This window comes from Panthera leo, chromosome F2, assembly GCF_018350215.1.
Source record: "Panthera leo isolate Ple1 chromosome F2, P.leo_Ple1_pat1.1, whole genome shotgun sequence".
Classification (NCBI taxonomy): domain Eukaryota; kingdom Metazoa; phylum Chordata; class Mammalia; order Carnivora; family Felidae; genus Panthera; species Panthera leo.
This window is the reverse complement of record NC_056695.1, coordinates 74,368,569-74,395,043: the sequence shown is the minus strand read 5'-3', so window position 1 is coordinate 74,395,043 and position 26,475 is coordinate 74,368,569. Positions and strand designations below refer to the sequence as shown.

The 26,475-nt window shown below is 52.3% G+C and overlaps 2 protein-coding genes across 2 annotated transcripts in view; one reads left to right on the top strand and one right to left on the bottom strand.

Annotated features, from left to right (window-relative positions):
* The window catches only part of NDRG1 (N-myc downstream regulated 1), a 52,543-nt gene extending 39,815 nt beyond the window's left edge, over window positions 1–12,728 (top strand). The window contains exons 10-16 of the mRNA XM_042924405.1: window positions 766–869; window positions 2,378–2,434; window positions 3,238–3,289; window positions 4,412–4,459; window positions 6,225–6,260; window positions 8,839–8,890; window positions 11,789–12,728. Coding sequence (XP_042780339.1) covers window positions 766–869; window positions 2,378–2,434; window positions 3,238–3,289; window positions 4,412–4,459; window positions 6,225–6,260; window positions 8,839–8,890; window positions 11,789–12,000 — 561 coding nt within the window. The 3' untranslated portion in view covers window positions 12,001–12,728. The remainder of the gene's footprint in view (window positions 1–765; window positions 870–2,377; window positions 2,435–3,237; window positions 3,290–4,411; window positions 4,460–6,224; window positions 6,261–8,838; window positions 8,891–11,788) is intronic.
* A 6,546-nt stretch (window positions 12,729–19,274) lies between these two features.
* The window catches only part of CCN4 (cellular communication network factor 4), a 35,389-nt gene continuing 28,188 nt past the window's right edge, over window positions 19,275–26,475 (bottom strand). Inside the window, exons 4-5 of the mRNA XM_042924250.1 lie at window positions 25,175–25,368; window positions 19,275–23,331 (exon numbers count right to left, since the gene is read on the bottom strand). Coding sequence (XP_042780184.1) covers window positions 23,032–23,331; window positions 25,175–25,368 — 494 coding nt within the window. The 3' untranslated portion in view covers window positions 19,275–23,031. The remainder of the gene's footprint in view (window positions 23,332–25,174; window positions 25,369–26,475) is intronic.

Sequence of the window (26,475 nt, the reverse complement as noted above, 5' to 3'; positions counted from 1 at the left end):
GTACAAATGAGAAACAGAGCAAGCTCGTAACTTGTTTGTCCCAAATCACATTCGGAAAGGAACCAGAGAGAGGGAAGGCTGCGGCTTCTGCAAGGCTCCGGTTGGCCCCCCCTCGGGAATTGAGATGGCCCTTCTTTCCAGCAACTTCCCGGGACTTACAGGAGTGGGTTTTGTTTTTCCGGTGTGAAAAACCTCTCAACTCCCCCTTAAAACCATTAATTGCCAACAGTTGCATCACTTTTATTATTTACAAAGGGCTTTTCTGTGCACAATCTCTGTGAAATCCCATAACCTGCAGAGGTAGGTAATATCCACACACACACACACGCACACACACATATTTATTTTTGAGGGAGCCAAGGCTCAGAGAGGTGAAGACATTTACTCCCGTCCCTCACCCCCCACCAGAAAAAAAGAAAAAAAAAAAAAAAAACAACCAAAACACTGATGGATCCAAGCTCCAAATCCGAGAGGACTGACTTCAAATAAAAAGTCCCAAAGTCATGAGCCCAGAAGGGCCTGCTTTGCCCTGGCGGGTTTGTACTCCTTCCCGCTCTCAGCTGATATGCAAAGTCAGACTGGCTCCGGGTGGGGACTTCCGCTTTGGGGAAGGTGTCCTCGGGCTCCAAGGCGGTCGAGCGGATTAGACGGTATCCGGATTAGACGGTATCGTCTCTGTACCTGTATAACCTGAAGAACGGAGATAGCAGTGGCTGGCCCGGGACCAGTCCTAATGCAGGGCACCTCCCCCCTGTCTCCACGCAGGAGGAAATGCAGAATAACGTGGAAGTCGTCCACACCTACCGCCAGCACATCGTGAAAGACATGAACCCCGGCAACCTGCACCTGTTCATCAATGCCTACAACAGGTGCGGTCACGCGGTGGCCATGTGTCAAGGTCCTTTCGTTGGCCTGGAGCGGGGCAGGGGTAAGGCGGAGGGGTTGTAACATTAGGAGGAGCTGCAGCCCCTGAATTCAAGCGAGTAGATTACCCGGACAGGGGTGCGCCTGGGAGTCAGGTACATCTGCGGGTTTTGAGTGCTCCACAAGGCGCTGAGCCACCGCTCCAGACAAGCGGGGCGCGAGCACGAGGAGGGGAGACGCAGTCACGCCCTCGAAGGGTTTTGAGTTATTGCCTGTGTCCCGGCTGGCCCTGGGAAGGACCAGGTGTGGGAGAGCTAAGAGAGCGAGCGAGCGAGCGAGCGAGCAGAGCCCTGGGGGTGGAAGGGGAGGGAGGAGTCCAGGAAGGCTGCCGGGAGGTGTCACTCCAAGAAAAAGCACGTTCCTCCAGCCTTGGGCAAGGGGCTAGGCCTCTTCGCGATAAGTAGCTGCTGGCCTGGACCTCAGCCAGGGGAGGGGACAGCTCGGGAACACCGGTGGCAGCTGGGGGGACGGTCTGCAGACTCCAGCGTGGTCACTCAGTCTGCCAGACCAGCTCTACCAGCCCCCTTCCCAAGCAGGGGGCGGGAAGGAGCCACAGGGGCCGTCTCTGCTCACGGCCAATAACTTCACGAAGGGCATTAGTGTCTGTAACAAAGTTCAGCGTCCGTCTCTTCTTCCCACCCGCCCAGCCTCTCAGTGCGGGAGGGAGAGGTAGTGTCGCCCGTGGGTAACTAGGACGCGGGACCCAGCAGCGCATTTCCTCAGCAGACGCCTCCTGAGGATGGGCGCGGTCAGGCTGTGGGCTGGGCAGTGGACACACAGAGACCAGAACACCCTCCCCGAGGCCCCACCCACTGCCTTGCCCTCACGATGCCCGTAGGAATCAAGGGGCTTCTCTTAAAAATGCTGGGACACCGTGACCATCGTCCTTTGCTGCTGAGGAAACACGGGCACAGAGAGATTCAGCATCCTGCCCGAGGTCACACAGCTAGGATGTAGAGGGACGTGATTTGAATCTGTCCGTGGCTCCAGGCCATGAGCTGGAAAGGCCGTCCGGTGGGAGCTGCCAGGAGACAGAGAGAGAGAGAGAGAGAGAGAGAGAGGCTCGGTGTAGGTCTGCAGGGACAGAGTCCAGTGGGAAACGGTGGCAGGGTTTGAGATGAGGGGGGTGAAAGGATCACATCTAAGATCTAAAGAGATTGGGTTACTGTGTGAGAGGACTCCGAGTTGGGGCTAGAGAGACTCAGGGCTCCAACTAGGGGGACGGGAGGTATGGAGTGTCTCCACGGGAAATACATGAGTCCCGCTGTCCCTGAAACCATTGATATGGACCCCAAGAGGCCGTGATGTCCCGAGAGCCGTGCGGGTTGGGACACGGGTCGTTTGCCAGAATGGCCAACGACGGGACCCCCTGGGATGGGCGAGATGGGAGGGGCCGCCTCCGGGGCGGGGGCGTCTGCCCGTGTCACCGAGTGACTGCGTTCCTTGCCCGCAGCCGGCGAGACCTGGAGATTGAGCGGCCCATGCCCGGAGCCCACACAGTCACCCTGCAGTGAGTAGATTTTCTCCTGTTCATCATCTGCGTAGCCTCGCTCGGCCACCAGCAGGGCTTTTTCTGAGTTTGGTTAGCCGTGCCACCTTGTGCTGGGACATCGGTGGCGGCGAGGCCGGGGGTGCCTTCTTCCCAGGAGTCAGGCGTGACCCAGCTGCACTTGCCTTCTCCTTGTGCAGGCGTTGAGCTCCTGGGGTGTCCCTGAGACGAGGGTCGGAGCCTTGGATGTCAGGGAAAGAGTCCGCTTCGGATAGGACTTATTAAGCACCTACTTTGTGTCGAGTACGGTGTTAGGCTTTGCTTTCACAGAGCCTGGAGACGAGTCAGACGCAGGACAACCCACCCTAAAGGCTGGCAGGAAAATACGGTCGTGGATGCAGCTAACTGCATTCCACCAGTAATGTCTGCCTTTTTACAGTTTCCTAAGTGAACTGTATTATTTGACACCTGAACTTGCCACGTGCCATTTCCTTTGTCAGGTACGTTCCCTCGGTCTCTGATCTTGACTCACGGCAAAGTCCTACTCCTCCCTCTTTGAGGAGAGGATGCTTGAGGCTAAAAACACCAGGGCATGGAAATTCTCTGGCTTAAATTCATACTAGGGTGTAAATGACTGCCAACCCAGTTTATCTGAAAAGCAAAGCAGAGGATGAAAGGAGAAGGAAATAAAAAGAGCAGAGGCTACTACTGGGGAAACCCGAATAATTTTTTTTGGAACCCTGGTCCCAGCCTGGCGGGCCTGGGAGCGTGTGAATCTTTCAGTGAATTTCGTGTTCCCTCCCCCCTTCTCTCCCTGCCCCCAGGTGTCCTGCTTTGTTGGTGGTTGGGGACAGTTCTCCTGCTGTGGATGCCGTGGTATGTAGAAATCGTCCACTCGTTTCTGTACTTTGTTCAACAGTCCAAATCTGCTTGGCCTTCGGACAGAGGGCCCAGACCCCGGCTCCTTGGCCTGGTGACTGCCAGTCCTGTTTGCTTGGTAGCGGGCCCTCCGACTTTTCTCCCAGGCCCCATCACCTGCCCGTCTGCCTCCCACTCGTTTGTTTCTACGGACGTGTTTGCCACTTGGCTTCCTGGCCGAGACACTCTGCTCTCGTTTGGGAACCCGTTTGCAGACCTGGTTGGCACCTGATTGTCTGGCGGGGCAGAGAGACACTGGGGAGTGGGGCTTAGACAACCCTTTCTGGGTCATTCCACCCCTGATTCCCACCTATGATGTTGTGGAGGCAAAGCAAAGACTCTGCCTTTCCAACATGCCCCTAGCAGGGGACAGAGGGACTTAGGGGCTCCTGAGCAGAGTCCTAAAGTGGTGATGTGCCTCGTGCAGTGGGCTGCAGAGTGAGATTTGCAAAGGCTCATTTGGCAAAGAGCTGAGACGTCTTAATGGACTGTGGGCGACCTGTGATCTAACCCACTGGGCGTAATCATAGGATGCATCAGTAGAGATACACTTCTCACATCAGAGGAGGGCATAGCTCTCCGGTAGGCACTTTGAACATCACAGGTTACGTGTGGGCATTTTGCCCAATTTTGGATGCACTGCTAAGATGGTCACTGACAACGCGAAGAGGGGAAGCAGCTCATAGTGGATCCCAGTTCGCATGGTGGTCAGGACTGGAGATGTCGAACGTGTAGCATCTGCGGCCGCGACTGGTGAAACAAGGCCATTCAATCAGCAGCTCTTTCCAGAGTCTCCTCTGGGTTTTAGCGAGTCTTCATAACAACCCTTGGAAAAAGACATTCCCCTCATTTTATTGATGACGAAACTGAGGCTCAAAGAAATTGCCCGAGGTCGCTGCACGACAAGGTTGGAATTTATGGCCGCCTTGCTTAATCTCGAAGCCCGCGTTCTTCCTTCCGTGCTAGCGGGAACGCTGGGGTCGTTGACGCCAGTGGCAGGGAAGTGAGGAGGGGGGAAAGACTGGAGCCTGGGGCTCCAGATAGAAAATTAACACATTTCTTCCCCTTTTCCCCGTCCAGGTGGAGTGCAACTCGAAATTGGATCCAACAAAGACGACTCTCCTCAAGGTACCGACACAGTGAGGGGGGTTGGTGCGAGTTCTCTCTTAGGAACCCCTGGCGGCCGCAAGATTGAGTCGTGCCTGACTGAGGCAGAGCTGGTGGTCAGAAAGCGTAGAAATGATGATTTCACGTGCATGCGTTCACAGACATCTCTCTGCTGGGCGCTGGCTGGACACCCGAGGCTGTGAAGACGAAAGGGACCCTCTCTGGGACCCCGAGAGTCCGTGGGCTCTGATGAGGGATGGCCCAGAGTTGTGCGGGCAGGGGCTGTGCCAAGGGTGGGGCTGGGGCGTTCCTCCGAGAGGGGCTGGTGCCTGTGGGAGAGGAGAAAACGCCCCCCCCCCCCAAGGGCCATGGAAGAACATCTCCAGCAAGTTCACTAGGCCTTGAGGCCGGGTGGGGGGTGTGAGCCCTCCCTGACCTGACCGCACAATCCAGCCCGGGAGGCGTCTGATGCTTACTGAGGAGGGGGGGGCCTGGTCCCCGTAACTGGCTCTTTACGCACATTTTCTTCCAAGATTCCCTCACCAGGAAATTGCAAGACGGGAAGATGGCAGGCTTCGGGCCTGAGGGGGCCGCTGATGGGCTAAGGCGGGAGCCCCTTTGTCTAAGTTACCCCAACACACCTGTTTGTCTGGACTCCGACAGCATCCGGGCTGCTGTCCCAGGACAGAGATGGACAGGCCACAGTCACTGCTGACAGGGAGAGGGGGAAGGAACATTCTAGAAGGGTGGGTTGGTCTCCTAGTGTCCATAACAAGTACCACCAGCTGGGTGGCTGAAAGTCACAGGAGACTGTTGTCTCCCCATCCGGAGACCATAAGTCCAAAGTTAGGGTGTCCCTGGCTTGTGGCCACCTCAGTCCCATCTCTGCCTCCGTGCCCCCCAGCCTTCTCCTCTGGGTGTCTCTGTGCCCCAATATCCCCCTGGTTTTAAGGACCACGGTCATTGGATTTAGGGTCCACCCTAATCTTAACTCATTCCGTCTGCAGAGGGCAGGTGACCTGAGAAAAAGTGGCCGATTTGATGGTGGATGGGGATCCAACCCGTTTCAGCCCGATTCCAGACAGACTGTCCCCGCTGCACTCCTCTGCCCGGCTGCCTGGGCCCTGGAGTTAAATTCTGGCGTCCCGTCCCTGCATTCCCTTACCCAGGGAGCCTCAGTTAGCGTGGTCCTGAGGCTAGCCCTCAGGGTCTGGCCTTAAGACTGAGGGCCATGGGATGGCCCGGCCTCAGCCGCTGTCACACACGCCTGCCAGACCTCCGTCTCTCCAAGCCACCTTCACCCCATCCCACCCTGCCGCCCGGGGTCTCCCGAGCCCTGGGCCCGGCTAATAGTCACACGTGCCTGTGGCACCCTTGACTGAGAGGTGGCAGCTTTAGCTTTGGTGAGTCAGTAGGAACTTTGGAAGCCGCGGCATTTACCAGGGTGACCGGTGAAGAGACCATTAGGCCTCTTAGATGGAGCCGTTTCTTTCTGAGGGAGTAAAGAGAACATGCAAACAGGGCCTCATGCAGTGAAGGCTCTCGGGTCAGACGGACCCTGGCCAGAGCCTCACCGGGGCTTTGAGCTCTCCCGGCGTCGGCCGTCAGGAAGGCACAGGTCAGTGCCGAGATGGACTGTAACCAGAGCGGCCCTGCTCGGTGGGGATGGGTGTTTCCCCGCCTGTAATGTGCCCAGAGTGGGGGCAGGGCAGCAGCAGGAGGGCGCCCACTTGGAGGTACCCCTCTTCTGGGGCATCTGGCACTAACCAGCTTCCCTCTCTCCTAGATGGCGGATTGCGGTGGCCTCCCGCAGATCTCCCAGGTGAGCCCCACCTGCCACCCCTCCCCAGGCGGAGGGCAGGTGCCTCTGTGGCCTGTTATTACCCCTCGTCCCCCGCCTCCTGCCTGTCCCCCACCCCACCGTCACATCCGCTCACACTGTGGACGCGTTACTGTCTATACACGGTGCTTGCACATCAGGGCTTCGTGCAAGGAAAATAGGAACCACAGGTGCGGAACCACAAACCGCGAGATCGTGACCTGAGCCAAAATCACGAGTCAGATGCTTAACCAACTGAGCCGCCCAGGCGCCCCTCTGTGTAATTTGTTTTTAACGACAAGACAAAATGCCGCTGCACAGATACACTGTAATTGATTTTTCCTGACGCCCTATTGCCGGACACGTACAAGTTATTTCTGGTGCTTCAGAGATCCCTGCGGTGCTACAGAGATCAGTTCTCTGATTGGTTTCATGTGGCCCCACCAGTTTCAAGGATTGTCTGGTGGAAAAGGGAGAGTCTCGGCTCTGAGTCCCCCAGTGAGCCGGCGATGGCTGAGAGGTTCATCTGGCTGCCCCCGGAGCTGTCCCAACAGAAAACAGCCTTCTCTTTGGGGGTAGTGAAGTGTTTCACTGGGGATCGGAAGAAGAGATCCCCGAGAAGTCGATTTCTGCATCAGGTGGATCCTGGATCTTGACTCATTGCTCTGGACCTTCTCTCACTGCAAGCCCCTCCCTCCAGAACTCTGTACAGAGGTAGAGGCACAAGTGGCCGTTGGTGGCTCGGTTATGCTCTCCGTCGTGTCCCCCTCTGCTGCCACTAGAAAAGGACAAAATCCTTTCGGTGTTTTATCTGCTGTTGCGTTATGCCTGTCTGACAGCTGGGAGAAGCCAGAGAAGGATGGGGTGTCCCAGCCATCAGAGGGAACAGATGGGCTCCCAGCAGAGCCCTGCTTAGACATAAGTGTGAGTTAATACCCGCACATTAGCGGTGGAAGCTTTATCCATGCAGCCTGCCCCCGAGATTCCTGCTGAGACGGCGCAACTCCAGGACGGGCTAGGGAGAGAGGGGCCAGTTTTCCTTCCATTTGACCTCCCTCCCTCTCCCTCTCCCTCCACCCGCCTTCCCTTCTTCCTTTCTCTATGTGAAATGAGAACAGATCCAACCCTAACCGTAGTTAAAGCACATTATGAATGTGTGGCAACAGCTGAACCAGCCCAGGCTTCCGGGAGACCAGTTCAAGGAGGACCGTTTACCGTGTAATCCCTCCCCTTTCTGCCCTTACGAGTTGGGTGCGAGTTTACGGAGGCCGTTCCCATCCTTCATTCCATTTGAAAGGGGAACAGTCCTTAGGGATGAGAAGAGCAAGTATTTATTGCAGTGACACGAAAGGGGAAAGATTGTTTCTGCCGCCATGCTGGCACGGAAGTCCCTGGCTGCCTGCAGCCCCGACTTGTACCTCTTGTCACTTGCTTACCATTGTCACACAAACCCCAGAGGACATCTTGAGCCCAGTCTCTCTTTTAAATGACATGTGGCTCTTGGTAGAATAGTGGCAGGAGTTGGTGGAGGTGGGCGGGAGCACTGCCTCTGCTGATGACTTCTTCACGGGGTAGGAGGAGTAAGAGGAGAATAGACCCAGGGCATTGCATTTGAGAGTTGTAGTTAATTCAGACTGTGAATATGGCCTTTACTTGGGAGCATTCACCCCCCAGTTCGGATTAAATTAAATTTGGGGGAGTAATTGGTAGAACCGGGTGTGTTCTTGGCATTCCCAACTCATTTCACTCACAGTAGCCCCACTGATTTGATTAACTGGTTGGCCTGACTATCCATCCATCTCTCCATCCATCCATCCATCCTTCCTTCTTCCATTTTTTTCTGGTCTTCCGTCTGTCCATCCTTTCTTTTCATCCATCTGTCGATCCTCCTTACTTATATCTGTCAATCTTACTTCCCTTTTAGTTATTCACCATCGTTTCTTCCTTCCATCTCTCCAGCCATCCAGCCTGCTCTTGAGGCTGAGAAGGAACTGCCTTGAGAACACAGAGTTTAGAAAGCTCTGGATTAATCCGTAGGACCCACCCACCGCTAACTAATGGCAGGACCTTGGACAGATTATTTGCCTCCATGACTGTTCACAATGAAATCTATGTGAAAATGGCACCAACCTCGTATAGTTGTTGTCAGGGGAAAATGAGGTAGTGCCACAAATGCCCTCAGCACCGCGGGTGGCACATGATGTTGGTGCCCTTACATTCTAGAGGCTGAGTTAGACACATCAGCTTATCGGTGTAGTCTTCTTTATAGAACCTCTCAGAAGAAAGCGTGGCTCTCTGTTCTTGTTTCACAGGCGAGGTCATACAACCTGATCAACCCCCACCCCCACCCCAGCTACAAAGTGAATTTGAAATTTTTCTCCCCAGCCAGAGCTGACTTTGGTCCCCGTAGTATCTCATCGCCTTCCCTTTCCTTTTGTGTGTTGTTCTAACAACATGTGGTGGCCTTCTCCCTCGGGTCAAGCTCTTCAGCGAAGGTGACCACGGACACAGCTCCATGAGGCCATTCGTGGTCTGGACCTCCGGGGACTGACCGCACTCTCTCTCTTTTTGTCTCTTGCAGCCGGCCAAGCTTGCGGAGGCCTTCAAGTACTTCGTGCAGGGCATGGGATACAGTAAGTGTGGCATTTCCAAGCAGGTGGTAGGTGGAGGGCAGGTGTGGGAATTGAAAATACGATGACCCGAACCGGGTTCGGATGAGTACTCTGTGTCACCTTGGCCACCTTCAGCTTTTTGCAAACTGGGAAGGTCAGGAGAAGAAATATTTAGGTGTGTGGAGGACGGAGGGCAGCGTAGAAATTCTAGTGTCTCCTTTATAGCACAGGGGCTTCTTCTGTCTCCACTGATGAGCAAAAGTTGTTTTACAGCAGGGAATTTTCTGTAGATTTAGCTGAGGACTAGCTCGTTAAGCACCAGGAAGACAAGAGCAAGCCATGAAAACCTTTTACCTGTTGCCTACATGCTTTCTTAAGAGCCTTCCAGTCGTAGGTGATGATGATGGTGTTGATGCTGATGATGAAAGAGCGTTAGTACATCCTTCATTTTTTCTCGTTTCGTTATCGCGACCATCCTATGAGAATACCCTTCTCTCGTTTCACAAGTGATGGCCTTAGGCTTTGAGACCTGAAGCAAGGAGCAGAGTGGGGATCTCTGAAAGTTCTTTGAAAACTGTAAAGCTTCTGTGCCGGCAGGTGAGAAAGTCGCTTCTGCTCAAGACCGTGCGTCTTTGCTAACCCATTAGATTAGGGAATTGAAGGATAAATACGAGCATAATTCAAGACCTTGTGGTTTCTCACTTGATGACTATAGTTTGTTGGACACCTACAGCCCTTGTTCATAAATGCAGTCCCGTGACCAGAACAGGCAATGCCGAGTTCAAGCAGCTGGGTTCCAGCCACAGGGGGTGCCCGTTGACGTGTGAGCCATGATGGGGTCCTTTTGACTCTTTCTGCCTACTGTGTAGAATTATAATTTATGTGCCCATCTTAACTAGGAAGCCTGAATGTCTAATCTCTTCTGGGTTTTTTTTCCCCCCCTCTGAGACTGAAACTATTTGTTCATTTAAAATAGTAATGACGTGTTTGGTAAACTGACCACAGTCTTAAGATTGGCCTCAGCCATGTTTAGTTTCTAGAGAGGCCAAGAGCTGCTGAGCCTGATTTATATACTTCGGGCAGAGTCTGTGTCCCGAGGTGCCCTATCCCAACAGAAAACATCTGCCTGTGGGTCTCCTGCCTTTTGATCCGCTTTCCCCACAGGAAAGTGTGCGGGCAGAGACGGTGCCTGGAGGATGCCGTCGGGCAGGCTTCATTTACCTGGCAGGGCGTGTGTCATGATTCGTTTGTCTTGGGCCTGCCCTGGGTTTGGATTTCTGCCTTGAAAGTGTATTCTGGGGAGAAAGGAAGTGAAAGGCAGGTTTTGTTCCATCCGACACACACACACACACACACACACACACACACACACACACACACCAGCTTCTATTTCCAGAAAGCTGAAGCATCCGGCAGGTTACAGGGGAAGACGGCAGGAAGGCATTTAGTCCCAGAGGCGTCAGCCACAGAAAAAGCGCGTCGTCGTCTACTCGAGTGCCTGCCTGTTCAAGCTGGGCCAGGCCTGGCTAGCTCTTTGCCCCCGTGACACCGTTCTGTAGTCGCCAGGGCCCCGCCAAGGTCGGCCAGACTCTCAGATTTGGGGTTGAGGAGTAGGTGAGTGGCAGAGGTGAGAATGATCTCACTTCTCTCTGGATTTAAACACTAGCTCTTTGAGAAGGGAATTCAGTACAGCAAAGACGAATTCTCTTTGTGGGTATGTGTCCCAGAAAGCCAACTCCCATGCCCATGGGGCGAATAATGTGCCACCTCAGATGGCAATGTCTGTTGTTCAGCGTGGCCTTCGCAGTGATGCTTTATTTGGGTGATGTGCTAGCTTCCTGTAGCTGCCCTGAGAGCTCCCCACACCCTGGATGGCTTAAAAAAGCAGAAATTTATTCTCTCATACTGCTAGGGTTCTAGGAAGCCAGAGGTCCAAAATCAAGAGAGATGCAGGGTCATGCTCCCCTCAGAGGTTCTAGAAGGCTCTTTCCTTGCCTCATCTCAGCTTCTGGTGGGAGCTGGAAGTCTCTGGTGTTCCCTGGCTTGTAGCCACATTACTCCCATCTCTGCTCTGTGGTCACGTGGCCTTCTTCCCTGTGTGTGTGTGTGTGTGTGTGTGTGTGTGTGTGTGCACGCACGCGTGCGTTTTGCAGGGCTGTTCTGTCTCCTCTTCTGAGGAACCAGCCATTGCATTAGAGCTCACCCTAATCCGGTATGGCCTCACCTTGTCCTATTGGCAAGGACCCTATCTCCATTCTAAGATTCTGGTCGATATGACTGGGGGGGGGGGGGGGGAGGGGGAGGGGCAGGGTTCAGTCCTGTACTTCCTTTCACTTTCTCAGCCACCTGCTACGTGCAAGGGCATTTTCAGTCCCGAAGAGTGGACGGTGCCATTGATCGTTCCTGGAAGCTCACGGGCTTCTCTGGAAGAGATGGCAGGTGATGGCTGGGCCGCAGACTTGCTGTGTGGCCGCGGTTCCCCCACCTGTGGCGGATGGGTATCAGCCCAGCCGGCCTGGACGATCTTCCCCACTCCAGAGGTTGTGGGTGGTAGGGGGTTGTGGTACACGGGCACACACGTGGGTTTTGCTGCCAGGGGATTGGCATTCCCATGTTACTGAAGGTGATGGAGGGCTCCGAGCCGGACTCTTCCAGAGTCACACAGCTGTGAAACAAGCGGCAGATTTGGGATTCAGACCCACCTGTAGGTTCAAGCAACCGTGTGGCCGCCGGTCCTTACCCCCATCAGAGCCTCACTTGTCCACCTCTGTGAGTGGATACAGGGAGGACAGAGAGCCTGGTGGCCGGATCGCCCCAAGGATGGGCAGGCCAGGCACGAGGAGGCACCGTTGCCGACGGGCAGGTGCCTCTGAGGTTCTCCCCTCCCTAACCCGGTGCCCCCCACCCCTCTCTCCCCAGTGCCCTCGGCCAGCATGACCCGCCTGATGCGCTCCCGCACGGCCTCCGGCTCCAGCGTCACGTCCCTGGAGGGCGCCCGCAGCCGCTCCCACACCAGCGAGGGCACCCGCAGCCGCTCCCACACCAGCGAGGGTGCTCGCCTGGACATCACCCCCAACTCCGGGGCCACCGGCAACAACGCCGGGCCCAAGTCCATGGAGGTGTCCTGCTAGGCGGCCTGCGCCGTGGCCGTCCCCGGACTCTGGGCTCACGCAACCGCCCTTCCTCCAGCCCTTCCCGCCCTGCCTGCCACACCACACGTAACTCGTATTAACCCAAAGCTTATGGTGTAAGACAGCTCTGGGGGGACAAAGTTAGACCGGGTTTGTCGAGGGCGCCTCTCCCATCAGGGCAGGGCGGGCAGACCAAAGGAAAAGAAGCATCTCAGTGTCCTGTGCTCATTGGCGGGTGGCCTGGCGGCCACCCTCTTACCCTCCCTCAGAGACGCCAAACTGCCAAAAACAAGACGCACCGCCCTAGACGCTTCCTAAATCCAGGCCTAGGCTGGTTCTAACGGGCATTTTGTCGGAAGCCCAGCCCCTCTACTTCCTGTTTCCTCTCCAACTAAAGAACAACTGACCCAGTTCCTGGAAACAAAACCCCGTTCTGATTTGGGTAGGGGGAGAGCCGCGGATGGTGGGGAGCTCTTTTAACTCAGCAAAACAGGAAGCGGGAAAGAGGTGGACTTTCTGTGGAGGCTAGAACGCTTGGAAAAACAAATCTACGCAGTGAAACGTGAAGAAGTAGGTTTCTCAAGTTCGTGTATATATCCACTTTTTAATGCCGAAACACACAAGCCTGCTTTTCTGGCATCCTTTCAATGGGTGGTGAAAGCGGGCGACAAAATCTCCGGGTTTTCCCAGAGAAACAGTCTTGGCAAACATTGGTATCGTGAATTCAAGTCTTTGGCTCAGCTGTCTTGCCTCCTCCACAGCCCCAGCTTCCTACCCCAAGTTCATGAGTGAGTGATCATGTTGTTTGTGGGGAAGATCATTTAGGTTTGCACTTGCTTTCTTTGAAATGGAGGGAAACATTCCAAACAGCTGTACCTGGACGTGATGAGTCTCCACGCATTGGGGGGTGGGGGGGGGGTGGGAGGGGGGAGCAGGGGCAGGGGAGTGGGGGTGGGGGGCTGTTTGGGTTATTAGATATACGGGATTTCTGTGGTTGTGATGGGATCCAGTACAATTGTGATCGCAGTCGATCCCGCCCTGGTTCCCGGGAATCTTGTGTGATTGAGTGAAATCTGGTTTCCGATCTTTGACAACTGGGGTTGAGTCTGAACTTGACGGCTGAGTGTTTCTGACCTGGTAACGTCACTGGATCTGCGGGTAGAACTGTTCTGCTCTTGTAGGGGGTGGGGATTCACACAGGGAGTGGTGGCTGAGAAGATGTAAGGATTCTGGAAAGTTCCATGGGATTTCCTTCCCTCTCCTGCCGTCCCCTCTTCCCTGCCCCTCTAACCTTTCGCTGAATGGGGCGGCACCACTGACATTTTTGGGCAACGTGAGCATAGCTGTCAAATTCCTACACTACTGCCTTTTGATTTCATTTGGCTAACCATTTCTTATAGGAAGTTTGCTCAGAGTGGATGGATGGTTGCGAATCAGCCGCTGGGGCCTGGTGCTTTCTGGGACCCTAGAGTTGGTAGAAGGAAGTATTCAAGGCTTCCAGGTTGCTTGAGGGGCAGTGACTCAGTTTACCGCGCCTGCCACCTGGGAGGCTTCCCCTGACCTGTGCAGAAAGGTCAGGGGTCAGGGCAGGAGTGGCTGAATCCAGACAGGAAAAAATGTTGTGTACAAGGCTTTCCAGAGGAGTTTCTTAATGAGATATTTGTATTTATTTCCAGACCAATAAATTTGTAACTTTGCAGTGGCTTGTGTCTTTTTCCTCTGAGAGATCGTGTGTGTGTGTGTGTGTGTGTGTGTGTGTGTGTGTGTGTAGCCCCACCGTATAGGGAGGGGTCCTTCCTTACCTGGGACCTCCTGACACCTATCTTGGAGCATTGCTGTCCCATAAGAATATGAAGCAAGCTGCAGATGTTAAGTGTAAATTTTCCAATAACCACATTCTAAAAGGAAGAAACAAATGAAATTAATTTTAATAATATATTTCACTTAACCCCAGCATATCCAAAATATTACCAGTCCAACATAGAATCCATATAACAGCTAATAAGGTATTTCAGCATCTTTATACTAAGAAAACAGTGAGTATTTCACACCATAGCATCTCTTAATTCAGACCAGCCCCATTTCAGGGGCTCAGTACCTTGGGCCAGCACCGTGACAAAGGGTTAAAGCTTTTCAAGCTATATTTAGAAGGGAAAAAAAATTTTTTTTTTTTACGTTTTATTTTTATTACAGGAAAGCATGTGATAAGACCACTCCCTTCTCACCGCCAGTGACAATTGCTATAATGTGTGTTTCCACTGCACTGAAAAATTAAAAAGTTAAAAAAAAAAAAGTAAACACAACAGGTTTTAGTATAACCTCCCATTTTTATTTAGGCTTTTTAGGCTTGGTTTCAAATTTACAGAACAATTGCAAACCTAGCGCCGAGTTCCCATAGACACCCAGTTTCCCGATTCGTAATATCTTCCTTTATTGTAATTGACCACAGCTAAGAAATCGACACTGGCACATTGCTATGAGCAGAGCTCCACACTTTACTGGAATTTCCCTAGCTTCCGTCCCAGGATCCCATCCAGGCTGCCACATTACATGCAGTCCTCATGCCTCCTCAACTTCCCCTGGCTTATAACTGAGTCTCAGACTTTCCTGGCTTTTGATGACCTTTTTGAGAAGCCCTCGTCAGGCATTTTGTAGAATGTTCCTCGATTAAGGTTTCTGTGGTACTTTTCTCATGGCTCAAGGGGGGTGGTGGGTTTTTGGAACGAAGACCACAGAGGCAAAGTGCCAGGCGATCAGCATGACGGGTCAACGAAAGAGTTACCCCGGATGCGGTTGACCTTGAGCACCTGGCCGAGGCTGTGGTTCCCAGGGTTCTCCACTGCCCTGTTACTTCTTCCACTGTCCCACATTCGTCCTGTGGAAGGAAGTCACTAAACGCAGCCTCTGCTCAAGCCCACCTCCCCTTTTTAAAATGTTTTTAATGTTTATTTTTGAAAGGGGGTGGGGGGTGAAGACAGAGGGAGACGCAGAACCCGAAGCAGGCTCCAGGCTCCGAGCTGTCAGCACAGAGCCTGATGCGGGGCTCGAGCTCACGAGCTGTGAGATCATGACCTGAGCTAAAGTCGGACGTTTAACCAACTGAGCCACCCAGGCGCCCCGTCCACCTCCCCTTTTAAATAGCTATCTTGCTGTTACTGGTATTGGCTTTTCTTCACTGGAAGAGTTTCTTAGAGTGTGCTACTCACTGAAAACTTGAAGTCTGCATTATGGTGGATTATGGTCTGATTTGGAATGGCAAGGAGTTAGTTAGCACAGTGCAGAAGGGCAAGAAGGCATTCCCAGCCAAGGGGCCAGTGTAGACGCCAGAGGATGGAAGACGAGGGCCTTTGTGAGGAGCCTGTAGTGTAGACCGGGGCGGGTGACCTTGGAGGCTGACAGGCAGTGAGGCAGTAAGAGTTGTATACGTGTAAGATGACGATTCCATTAGAGTCATGTGTAACTACCCAAATGTGACCACTGTGTGACATAATAGCTTATGCTTCTTTATTAAGTTGAATAGTGGCATTGGGGCAGATCTCAACAGAATTTCTAGGTAGTGATAAGCATAAGAATATCTTGAGATATCTGCCAACCGGTGATACTGGGGTTCGTTGCCTATGCTTAAACGGAAGAGTGTGCTAAACCACAGTTAGACTGAACACAGAGATGCATTTGACCCTCATCCTAGTACGTGGCCCCTGAATTCTATCCCCGGACTGCTGGTCGGGCGACCTCAGGGTAAAGAGCTAGAGCGACCTCCTGCTCTATCTAGCTGCAGGAGAAGTTTTTTCCAATTGGCAAGAAGCACCTTCTCTGTGTCAGGTCCTGTGCGGGAGTCAGAACAGAGAAAGGGCAGGTGATGGTAAAGCCGAGAAGCAAGTTCCATAGCAGCAGGTGCATACATCAGCTTTGGGGAGTGGGGGCATGGCGCAGACCCCCGCTGGACCCGCTGGGCTCAGCTCCTCGGGGCTCGGGCTTCCAGGGCGGGCGTGAACTGTTACAGGGGTTTGCATGCACCAGCAGCTACCGAGAGATAGGATACCCAAGAGGCTTTTTGCCAGCTGGGAGGTCTATTTCTGTCCTCCTAGCTACTTGTTTTGGTTTCTAGCCCCAGACCCTTGGGTTTCGGTAGTAGTTGGGAGACCAAGTGTGCTCTGAGATGACCCATGTGCAGGATCTGTGGGGACGGCCGAGGGCTTCAACTGTCGCCCTGTTCATTGTCCCTTCTCAGACACAACCTCACTATCCGTCCTTGGATCGGACCCTCGATGTAGCCCCGATCCATCTGGTCACGTACTTGTCTTGGGCTTCATAGGCTGCGGGGAAGTCTTTCAACGTTGTCCCACGTCGATTCCCAAGGCGGAAAGTGAAACCTGGCCTTGTGAGGTTGGAGACCGGATTAGGGAGGGGACCTGGGGAGCACATCAGTTTCGTTCTTTGCAAGATCAGATTTCTCTGTGCCTCCAAAGCCCAATAAAATGGTGGCTCTTACCCAAAGGCTGTGACCTTCAGGTTCTTAGATGCGGAACGAATCAGGTCTTTGTGTCTCCTAAGGGAAAGAATAGAATTGATTCAGCTTGATTTCGGTATCCACTTGCTGTCCAATCCACTATAACTGGGTTTGTCCTTCCCAACCCCCTCTCCCCACATGACTGCCTCAGGGGTTCTAAGCAACCGACGTTGTTGTGGCCTGTAAATCGCCATGGGCTGCGCCCAGTTAAATTCATTGACAGCCAAACTCACTGTTGCTGGACAGACCCTTCCTTATCCCTGCTCTGAGAAGTATTTGTTTAATGCCCCTGTGTGACAAGGGCATCCTGCAGACACGGGCCCAGGAGTCCGTGCGGTATTTATGATGTGTATCCCCGTAGGTGTCCTTTTCTCCGATATGAGCATTTCTTTGGCATCTCCCGGGCCAGCACAGATGCCCGGCACCAAACAGGAGGCTTTTGTCAAACAGACAAACGCTTCCTCGAATGATAGCAATATTTAGCAAGTATTGTTGTTTCCCCTTTTTAGCCTTTATCTGTGAGGATGAGTTATCTTTGCTTCACCGTTACGAAAGCCGAGGCTCAGAGAGACGAAATGGCTTGTCCAGTCATTTCTAAAATAAACTACATCCCTCGCTGCCTTTTAAAACAGTTCACTGAGCACATGACTAATGCAGCCACTATTGACGTCTTGGGATGCTAGAACATCAGTTCGTTCCCTGGACCGGACACAGATGACCTTAAGGCTCTTATTGCTTGTGGGGATATTTGTCTGTTAAATAGTCTCGCCCAGGCTTGGATGACCTGTCTTTCACTGTGTCTTCTCTCTGCTTCTTAATTCTTCTGTCTCGTCCTCTGCTGGCAGGCTGATGCTTCCTCGTGGCTATCAATAAGCCGGCTTTTAACAGCTTCCTCTCCCTCCTGATGGGAGTCATTTTGGCTCAGTTCTCTACTTGGAAGGAACTCAGGTGCAGCAGGACCTTAGACTTCTGAACACGTAGGATGCTTCTGCATTTTTATTTCATCAGGGAGGGGATCGAGAGCACTGAGATCTCGGCCACATGCTTTTTTTTTTTTTTTTTTTTTTTTTTTTTTTTTTTACCTTCACAATAAAGTGCTCTGGCCGTTTTCCCTCCATCCCATTTCGTGAAATTTCACCCACCTGATATCATCAGAAATGTCTCCCCTAATCTACACATTTCTCTTAATCTGGGGCATCTATAGGACTCCATGATCTAACTTCCAATTTTGAAAAAGGTATGCGTCAGGACAGAAGTGCTCTGGGAAAGGATTCACGTGGCCATTATCCTTTTCTTGGCATTGATTCTTTCCCTATTATAATAGCATGATGTGTTTCGGGGTTAGTGAACGAGGGGGATTTCCCCAGAAGGCATCAAACGTGTCTTTCACCCCATGTACTCGGTCATAGGCACATCTGTTCACGTGGCTATGCAGGTACTATGTAGTGCCCCGGGTTTGGGAGACAGAAAAGTATGGCACCTTTCCTGCCTTAAAAAAGCAGGGTGTTTAGGGGCGCCTGGGTGACTCAGTGGGTTAAGCGGCCGACTTCGGCTCAGGTCATGATCTCACGGTTTGTGAGTTCGAGCCCCGCATCGGGCTCTGTGCTGGCAGCTCGAGGCCTGGATCCTGCTTCGGATTCTGTGTCTCCCCCTCTCTCTGCTCCTCCCCTGCTCACACTCTGTGTCTCTCTGAGTCTCAATAATAAATAAACGTTAAAAAAATTTTTTAAAAAAGCAGGGTGTTTAATCAAATTATAGCACATAATGAAGACATAAAAAGAAAAGTTAGGGGATCAAGCAGCATAGGATTAAAATAAAAAAGCGTTCAATCAAACATTGGTGACACCTTTCCTCTATATTTGTTACTCTGAAATAACCATCTAAATAAGTAAAAAGTATACAGGCACATACCCTGACTCCAATTTTTGCTGTCGTTTTGCTGGTTATCCCCCCGTTCCTGAAGAAACTGAAAATCTGCCAATAATACCTGGTTTCGTTAAGTGCTTACCACGCGCCAAGCTCGGTCCTGGAACCCCGAATGCCATTTGCATTTTCCACATCACAACATCGCCGCCACAAAGGCAGGTCCCATCCCATCATTTTCTGCATCTCAGAGCTGAGGAGACGGAGGTGCAGAGGGATTACGTGAGGAATTCCAGGAAAGACTGAAGTGTGCAAAGATCCACTCGACCCCCGAAGTCAGAGCGGTTTCCTTTTTTTTTTTTTTTAAGTTTTTAATCTTTATTTATTTTTGAGAGAGAGAGACAGAGTGCGAATGGGGGGAAGAACAGAGAGAGAGAGACACACACACACACACACAGAATCTGAAGCAGGCTCCAGACTCCGAGCTGTCAGCAGAGTGGGGCTCGAACTCACGAACCGTGAGATCACGACCCGAGCCGAAGTCGAACGCTCAACCGACTGAGCCACCCGGGCGCCCCCAGAGCGGTTTCCATTTTACCGTGCAACCTCCCCCACACGCCTCTTTACTCTCGCTGGTTCCTAAGGCAGCTGGCAATCTCCATCTCTGTACATCCGACTCTCCAACCCCTGCTTCCCCAGTCCCTGCCCTGTGCCACACCCCGTGCTAGGCCCAGAGGATGCCATCATAGTCCCTGCCCTCAAGGTGCTAGCTGGAGATGTAGAAAGGCATTGAGTGAGTGAGTGAGTGAGTGCGTGAGTGAATGAATGAATGAATGAATGAATAAATGAATGAGCAGTAAAATTTCCGGAGCTACCTTCCAGCGTGGACATACTTGTAGTGCTGGTCTTTTGTGAATTTCAGAATTCATACTTCTAAGCCCGTCTCCAAATTTCTAGCTATTTTTATGACCGTATGTGAAATATCTGGGACCTAGTCTCCACCACCTGCACATCTGTGGAATGAACTCGATGTTCCACCGTGACGCATGATAACTGCACACACAAGAAGATCTGGTAAGTCATTTTGCTGATGATTTATTGCCTTAAGGACAAAAGCATAAACGGGGAATTTGCGCACCGAAAATCCTTCACGTCGAACAAACATGTTCCACGTTACACAAATCATGAGAAAAATGAGGAATGTTGTAAAACATGACAGATCGCCCAAGTGCTCTTTTTTTCCTCTGTTGGGAAATTCCAAAACATTCCTTCATTTGTTTTTTAGTCACTTGCAAAAATGGCGGTAGGAATACTTAAATATGAAGTCACAGTTTGGAAACAGATATAAACACACAGACACACACACACACACACACGTACACGTATATGTGCACAGATACACAGTTGACCGTTCTGACCACTCGTGAGTCCCAAGCTCTGCAGGCTTATTATTGCAGTTGCTTTACAGCAAGATAAGTCTTTAAAAAGCAGTGACTTAATTCAATAGAATAGTCAGGGGTTTCGTTGCTTCCCCATGATCTCTATGTACACACAGCACAATGTTAATGAGATTATAGACAACTGTATCGTTCAAACCTACTTGCTTGACTCCCTCTCTGAATCACCTTGAAATTAACATTGTCCAGACACAACCCTGTTGTCAGTAAAGCACCTCTTGGTACCTTTTGATTTCGGGGGCATGCGCACCGGGCTTGGGGTCAGGAGAGATGGCTCAGGGGTCAGACTGACCTTGGTTGGCAATCCCGGTCTGCGGTTCCCTAGCTAGTAAGACACTGAGCAGAGGACGTAACATCTATGAGCCTCAGCGTCTTCTCTCCGAAGCGGAAAACGATTATAACGCCAAGTCTCATAGGTTTGCTATGAGGACTAAGAAAGATACAGCAGGAAAGCACCTAGCCCAGGCCTGGCACTCAGTAAGTGCTCGCCAAGTGTTGACAATAAGGTTTAGCAAGAAGTGGTGGTTTGAGAATACAGGTTTCCTCTCTCCCCACCTAAGCACACCAGAGAAATTCACTTGAGGCGCTAATGTGAATTTCTTCACCAAAGGCTAACAAATCCTTCGTGTACCTTCCCCTTATCCCAGAACACGGAGTAACAAAGGACTGGAGACACCATCTGTCTTGTCTACTGGATGGCCTTGCCAATGAGACGCTCTTCTGGGGGTCATTCGTGCTCTTCCTGGAGGCTTCCCCAAGAGCCAGGCCGAGGGGAATAAGCTGGAATTTGGGCTCCAATTTGTTTTGGCTGATTTCTCAGCCTCTTTGAGTCTCAAACTTTCCACGTATAGACATGAGGACGAGAAGCTTCCTTCCAAACGTTGTGAATGTTAGTAAGATAATTTAAGCAAAGTGGGTGGCACCAAGGAGGCCTTCAAAAAAGGGGCATTTTTTCTTTGTGACTAATATTCCTAACTTTTATTGAGGTCGGTCACACCACTGCCGAGCGAATCTGACTGCTAGAAAGGTTTTCCTTGCATTGGTCCCAAATCTCCTTCCCCATGACTTCAGAACATGGAGCTGAGACTTTTCCCAGGGGGGCCTGCCTAGGACACGTCCATTTCTCAAAACCAATATAACCGGAGTTACCCCAGCCCACTCGGCCCCAGGGCACTCCCGGATTCCTCCATCCAGGTTTCCTAGGATCTTGGAAGCTATGCTCATGTTTCCAAACTGGGATGCAGAGTCAGGAAGAACCTCGCTCTTGGATTTCTGCTGAATTTCAAACGCGGTTAGCCGTCATCCGGTCCTGGTGATTTGTAGACCTCAGGTAATTTCACTCTGAGAAAATCCAACGTAGATCCACACAGGCTTAGAGAAGAGCTTATTCTTGGGGTAAATGCTCTTCACACAAAATGTCTTTTTCAACAAAAAAAGACATTTGTTTAAATATCCAGTGTCTCCTTCCTAGGGCACTTTAAATAAGAGTTGGCTGATAAGATCTGTACCTTTGGAAGAAGAGAGCCTCTGAGTAAAAGTAGGAACACATACATGGTGTCTTTTATTCCACAAATATATATTGAGGACCACTGTATGCCTTGTATGGACCAGGCGTGGGGGAGGTCATGGTCAGGAAGGCATATTTCCAGTCCTTTTTTCCTATTTCAGAACCCCTGGCCCACCAACACCGAATTCCCTCAGGAATAACCCGCACATCTCTCATCCGAAGCACTGGATAAACAAAACCATCTGTTAAATTCATGCTGAGAGCTGGCTCCTGATCTGAAGGAGGGGAGAACCGATTCATGGAGTTTTGTCCATCCCGTATTTTTTTTTTTTTTTTGGATGCTCAGGCACCTACATTACCTGAAAGCGAGATACGCTTCTCTTGGGAAAGGAGCTAGAGAGGCAGTGAAAAGAGTGAAAAAACAAGGGCAGGAAGTCGGTTACTCTGACATGTTTTCCTGCTCGACACGCTCGGGAGCTCTAAAAAAGTAAGGACAGAGACGCGGGTCGTAAAGTCAACAGTAAATATTTATATTCTGCTAACAAGATAAATAATAGTCTCATTTCCATTCATAACAACCTTCTGTTCCTTTTAAGCTTCAAGCCACTTTGGCATTTAGTCCCTGTTAAATATATTTCCGTTTCTAGACAACTGGTAAACCTGTCTTCACACCAGGACTGGGGGTTTGGGTCAGCAGACCCGAAGTCTGTGAGAAGGGTCACTGAAGCAGAAAGAGCGGTGTCCTTGTGCCCCAGACTGATGCAGAGTGGATCCACTTCGTGGTTTGAGCCACATACAGCCTGTAGCTGTCTCTGTTACTTGAGGCGGGTCTGGCCCGGACTTCAGCGGGGTCTCCCAAGGCCCGTAAGAGCAGAGCAACGTCCCAGGATGCCACTCTCAGGGGTCAGAGGGGCCATCCTAAGGGCTCCCCCAACTCCCAGGAGCCCCGAAGCAGGGAGAGGGTCTGGATGCCCAGAAGAGCTGGCCAGCTGCCCGGTGTCCTGCTGGTCAGCAGCAGATTCACGCCAGGGTCCATCACTTCTGAAAATTGGCCGACCCTGTTCTGACCCTAGAGTATTGACTGGAGACTTTTCCCGTGAATAAGAATGAAAGTCATCAAATTGCATTTCTGACCAAAACGAACCAGTGTGGACCCTTTACCGTGCAGGGATGACGAGAGACTTAGCCCAAATCTTCGGAATCAGAGACACTTGGGTGTGCTACGGTCAGAGCTGTCTATCAGCGCCCACGTGGCAGGACCCACATAATAGACCGTCCCATTGTCCTAGATCCCATCTGTGCTTCTGAACGGACCCAAAGAGTCTTGTGGTTTGGCATCTAGAAAGGGAAGGAGCGATGTGAAATGCCTAGCTGATTCTGTTCCTTGGAACTCAGGTAAGATCCAGCAGGACTTCCAGTGACTTGGACAGGCTTGGGTTTTGTCCAGAAGAGCTGGAGACAGTCACTTTGGAGCGTATGCAGAACACGGCCAAGGAGAGAAGTCAGAGTCTGGGCCCGAGCAGCAGCAGAACGGGTCGTTCGGGTGGTTGGAAACAGGACAGGGGGCTGACGGTCTGGATCAGGATAGTTAGAAGTCAATGGGAAGTGGACGAAGAAGGCTCAACTGGGGGCCTCGGAGGGCTGGCTGCTTTGCACACACTGGGCCACGCCCGAGCCCCGTGTTTTGTACCCGTCTAATTGGCAATTTCTGGGAAGTCAGGATAGGATTCTAAGTCGGCAAAGATATCGTTGGGATTCCTACAACTCAGGTTGCAGAAGCAAGCGTTGATCCATAGGACCTGGCGGGAGAAGCCAGGCCCGTCGGGACATTGGAAGGAGACGTCGATGGTCTTGGACTTGTAGGGTATGCAGCACCTGCTGTCTGTGCACACCCCACAGTACTTTGGCCGGTAGGGACGCGTGCTGGTGCAGCCGGCGAGGGTGAAGTTCATGGATGCCGCGGGCTGGTACACGGCCAAACACTTCTTCCCTTCCTGCAGAAAAGGAGGTTTCAGTTGGGGTGCTCAGAGGATGCACAGTCACTGTCCTCCCTCCAAGCCCTCATTTCTCCCTTCGCACTCACCACGCAGGAACCCTCCACCTTTCTTTCAGGTCTGCAGCATCTTCAAGCGAGGTTGGACCTCCCCAAACACGGCGAGACCCAGACATATTATGCAGAAGCAACTGAAGGCCTCCCCGGGCCCTGCCTGGCATGCATGGTTCCTCCTCGCAACCTATAAGGTCTTCTTTCCTACCTTTCCACCTTGCCCACACCCAGGACTCTCTCATGGTTTTGCCAATGCAGGATGTCTGCGTAGCTCCCTCGGTCTACCAAGTGTCCCAGCTGCTGAGTGCTAGAACCATCACGGGGTTCCATGATCGGGGAGCTGCCCTTTCCCCTAACCTGTTCTTCCTCCTCTCCCCACAGACTCTCACACACATCCTCCTCGTGCAGCTTGCTTGCTCAACCAGAGTGTATTCTGGAAAACTAACTCTATCTCCGCACTGGGCAGTGGGCCACTTGAGAGCAGGGCCCTTACTGTGACTCTACAATCTAACTCCGCACCCCGTACCTAGTAGGCACTCACTAAATTCATTGAACGAATGGCTCTCCCACGTGCTGGCACCACGCCAGAACCGGGGGCGGAGCAGGTCCAGGCCACGCAGGGCTTGACGCTTATACAGATCGAGGAGCCATCTTGGGTTCATAATTACAAAACCAAAATTGGGTGGGAAGCAAGAGGCAACAGCAAGGACTTGAGTTGGCTTTATGGTAGACCCACCTCTACCTCAAAGGCACGGTGCCTTCACCCAACTTGGGGCCTTTGTTCCCATCTTTCCTGCAGCTCACAACTCTTCCATTCACGCTCTCAGTTAAACCACATCTGCTGAGTACCTACTCTGCACCAGGCACCAAGAATATGGAGGCCAGCGTGGCAGAGGTAACTGATCAGAGAGGGAGCGGAAGAGAGAAGGGAAGAAGAAGGAGAAGGAGGAGGTGGAAAGATCCAGTTGGCTGGCACAGAGATAATGGAGTCAGGGTGGGGGACAGGGAGTAAGAAGGACTCGTGGGGAAGTGGAGCTCTCTTGTCCCCTGGGCAGTCCTCTCTTCGGCAGCCCCGAGATGCCATCAGTGCTCCAAAAATGGAGTCAGTGCTGAGTTTTCCTTTCCTTTCCTTTCCTTTTCCTTTTTCTTTTCCTTTTCCTTTTCCTTTTCTTTTTATGTGGCACCAAGGCATGGGACCAGTCCCAAGACAGAAGTGAGGAGACCTTGAGTTAGATAAATCAGACCCGTTTCTAACTACTGTGGCCCACTCTATCCTCATCCTTTAATTATCTTAGCCTCTCAACGCCGGAAGAGATGTCAGACCAACCCCAAGTCTTACCGATGAGGAGCCTGTGGCTCAGAGATGCAGAGATTGGCCACAGTCATGGGCAGTCAGCAGCAAATGGGCATTTGACTCCTGACTCCAGCTGTCCTGAGCCCTCTTTAGAGCTCTCCTACTGCCCAGTGTGACTGTCATGTCCGTGCACTTGGGTGTGGGCTGGGACAGGACCACAGGGTGAGTGGCAGTCAGTGAGGGTCCCTGAGCATCTCCACAGGAAAGCACTTCCAAGGGCCTCTGAGTTCTCTCCAGAGTGTCCCTGACTCTGAGAATATGGTCACCGCAATGCTTCCGTTGACTGAAAGCCCGCTGATACACATTATCCCATGCAACTCTTCCGAAGGGGGCTTAACTCTTCCCATTTTCCAAACGGCCCCCTCGAGGAAGTGCAGGCGCCAGGCTTTAAGCTGGGCTTGTAAGATGCCTACCCCGCCCTGGAGGGTGGACTCACCTTGATGTGTGGACGGATGTCCACGTCGCAGGGCCGCAGGGTGCAGAGGCGGCTTTCCTGCTCAGGCCAGCACCGGGTGTTGACGTTGGAGATACGAGTGGAGACCCCCAGGCCGCAGCTGGTGGAACAAGGGCTCCAGGGGCTCGTGTAGGCTATGCAGTTCCTGTGCCACGGCTCCACCTCACCCGTGGCCGCTGTGGATATAGGGACCGGACTCCCTGTGAGTCGCCAGACGCCATCAGCCACTCCACCCCACCCTCAGCGCCCACAGGGTCTGGGACCCTGAAGCTTCAAGAGGAAAGAAGTGGGCTATCTCCCCCCACTCCTGAAAGGGCAAGTTGACTCCTAACCCCTCCCCAGGGAGAGGAGGATCTGCTCTGGGCTCCTCTGCTTCTCTGGAAGAAAGATCATCTTTAGAGACAGGTGGACCAGAATGCAAATCTTGCGTGACCACCTCCAAGCTGTAGGGTTCTGGGTAACTCACTCAGGGTCTCGGTGTCCTCGTTGGAACAGAACACCTGCCTTCCAAGGCTGGTGTGCCAAGGAAAGGGCCTGTTTACTGAGTGCATATCAGGCACCTGCAAGGTGCTATCCCTGCCCCTGCAGCGATCAAGTTTATTTGGAGAAAGTCAGAGGGAGTGTCTATCCCCTAGAGCCTAATAGCTAATCTGGGTGATGCTGAGGGCACAGTGGTTAAAGAGACACACAGGCTTCAGAGCCAAATTGCCTGGGTTCACCTATGAGCATGGCCACTCAGCAGTCGGGCAGCTTTCGAGAAGCTAACCCCACCTCCATGCCTCAGGCTCCCCACTTGCAAGAGGGGTTGACGCTAGCATTTCCCTCCCAGGGCTGTGGACAGAAAAGATGGGTCCGCACCTATGAAAGCCACAAGCTGTCTCTGGCCCTTAGTAGACTCTCAGTAAACACGAGCTTACGTGGTTTCTTGACTGTCAACTAAACACCAAGTCTTGGATGGTTCTATCCATGTGTGCATCCCAGCATCTAGAACATGGTGAGTGCTCACTTACTCTCTGAGCAATGGAAAAATGGGCTAAGCTAGAGGGGGAGGCAAGGAAAAAGCGAGCAGGACAAAAGAGAGGTGCCACAGAAAGACGGAACAAGATATACAAGAGAAGCCTCAAAGAGGAAGCCAGTCCCGCCCTAACACACGTGCCCACAGGCAGGAAGACAGAGAAAGGACCGGGCAGAGGGGGGAGAGGAGGAAAGACAGATGGTAGGGCAGGGGAGTGGGGGAGGGGGAGAGAAGGAAGGCGGGGGAGGGAGGCTGGTTTGCAGTGGGG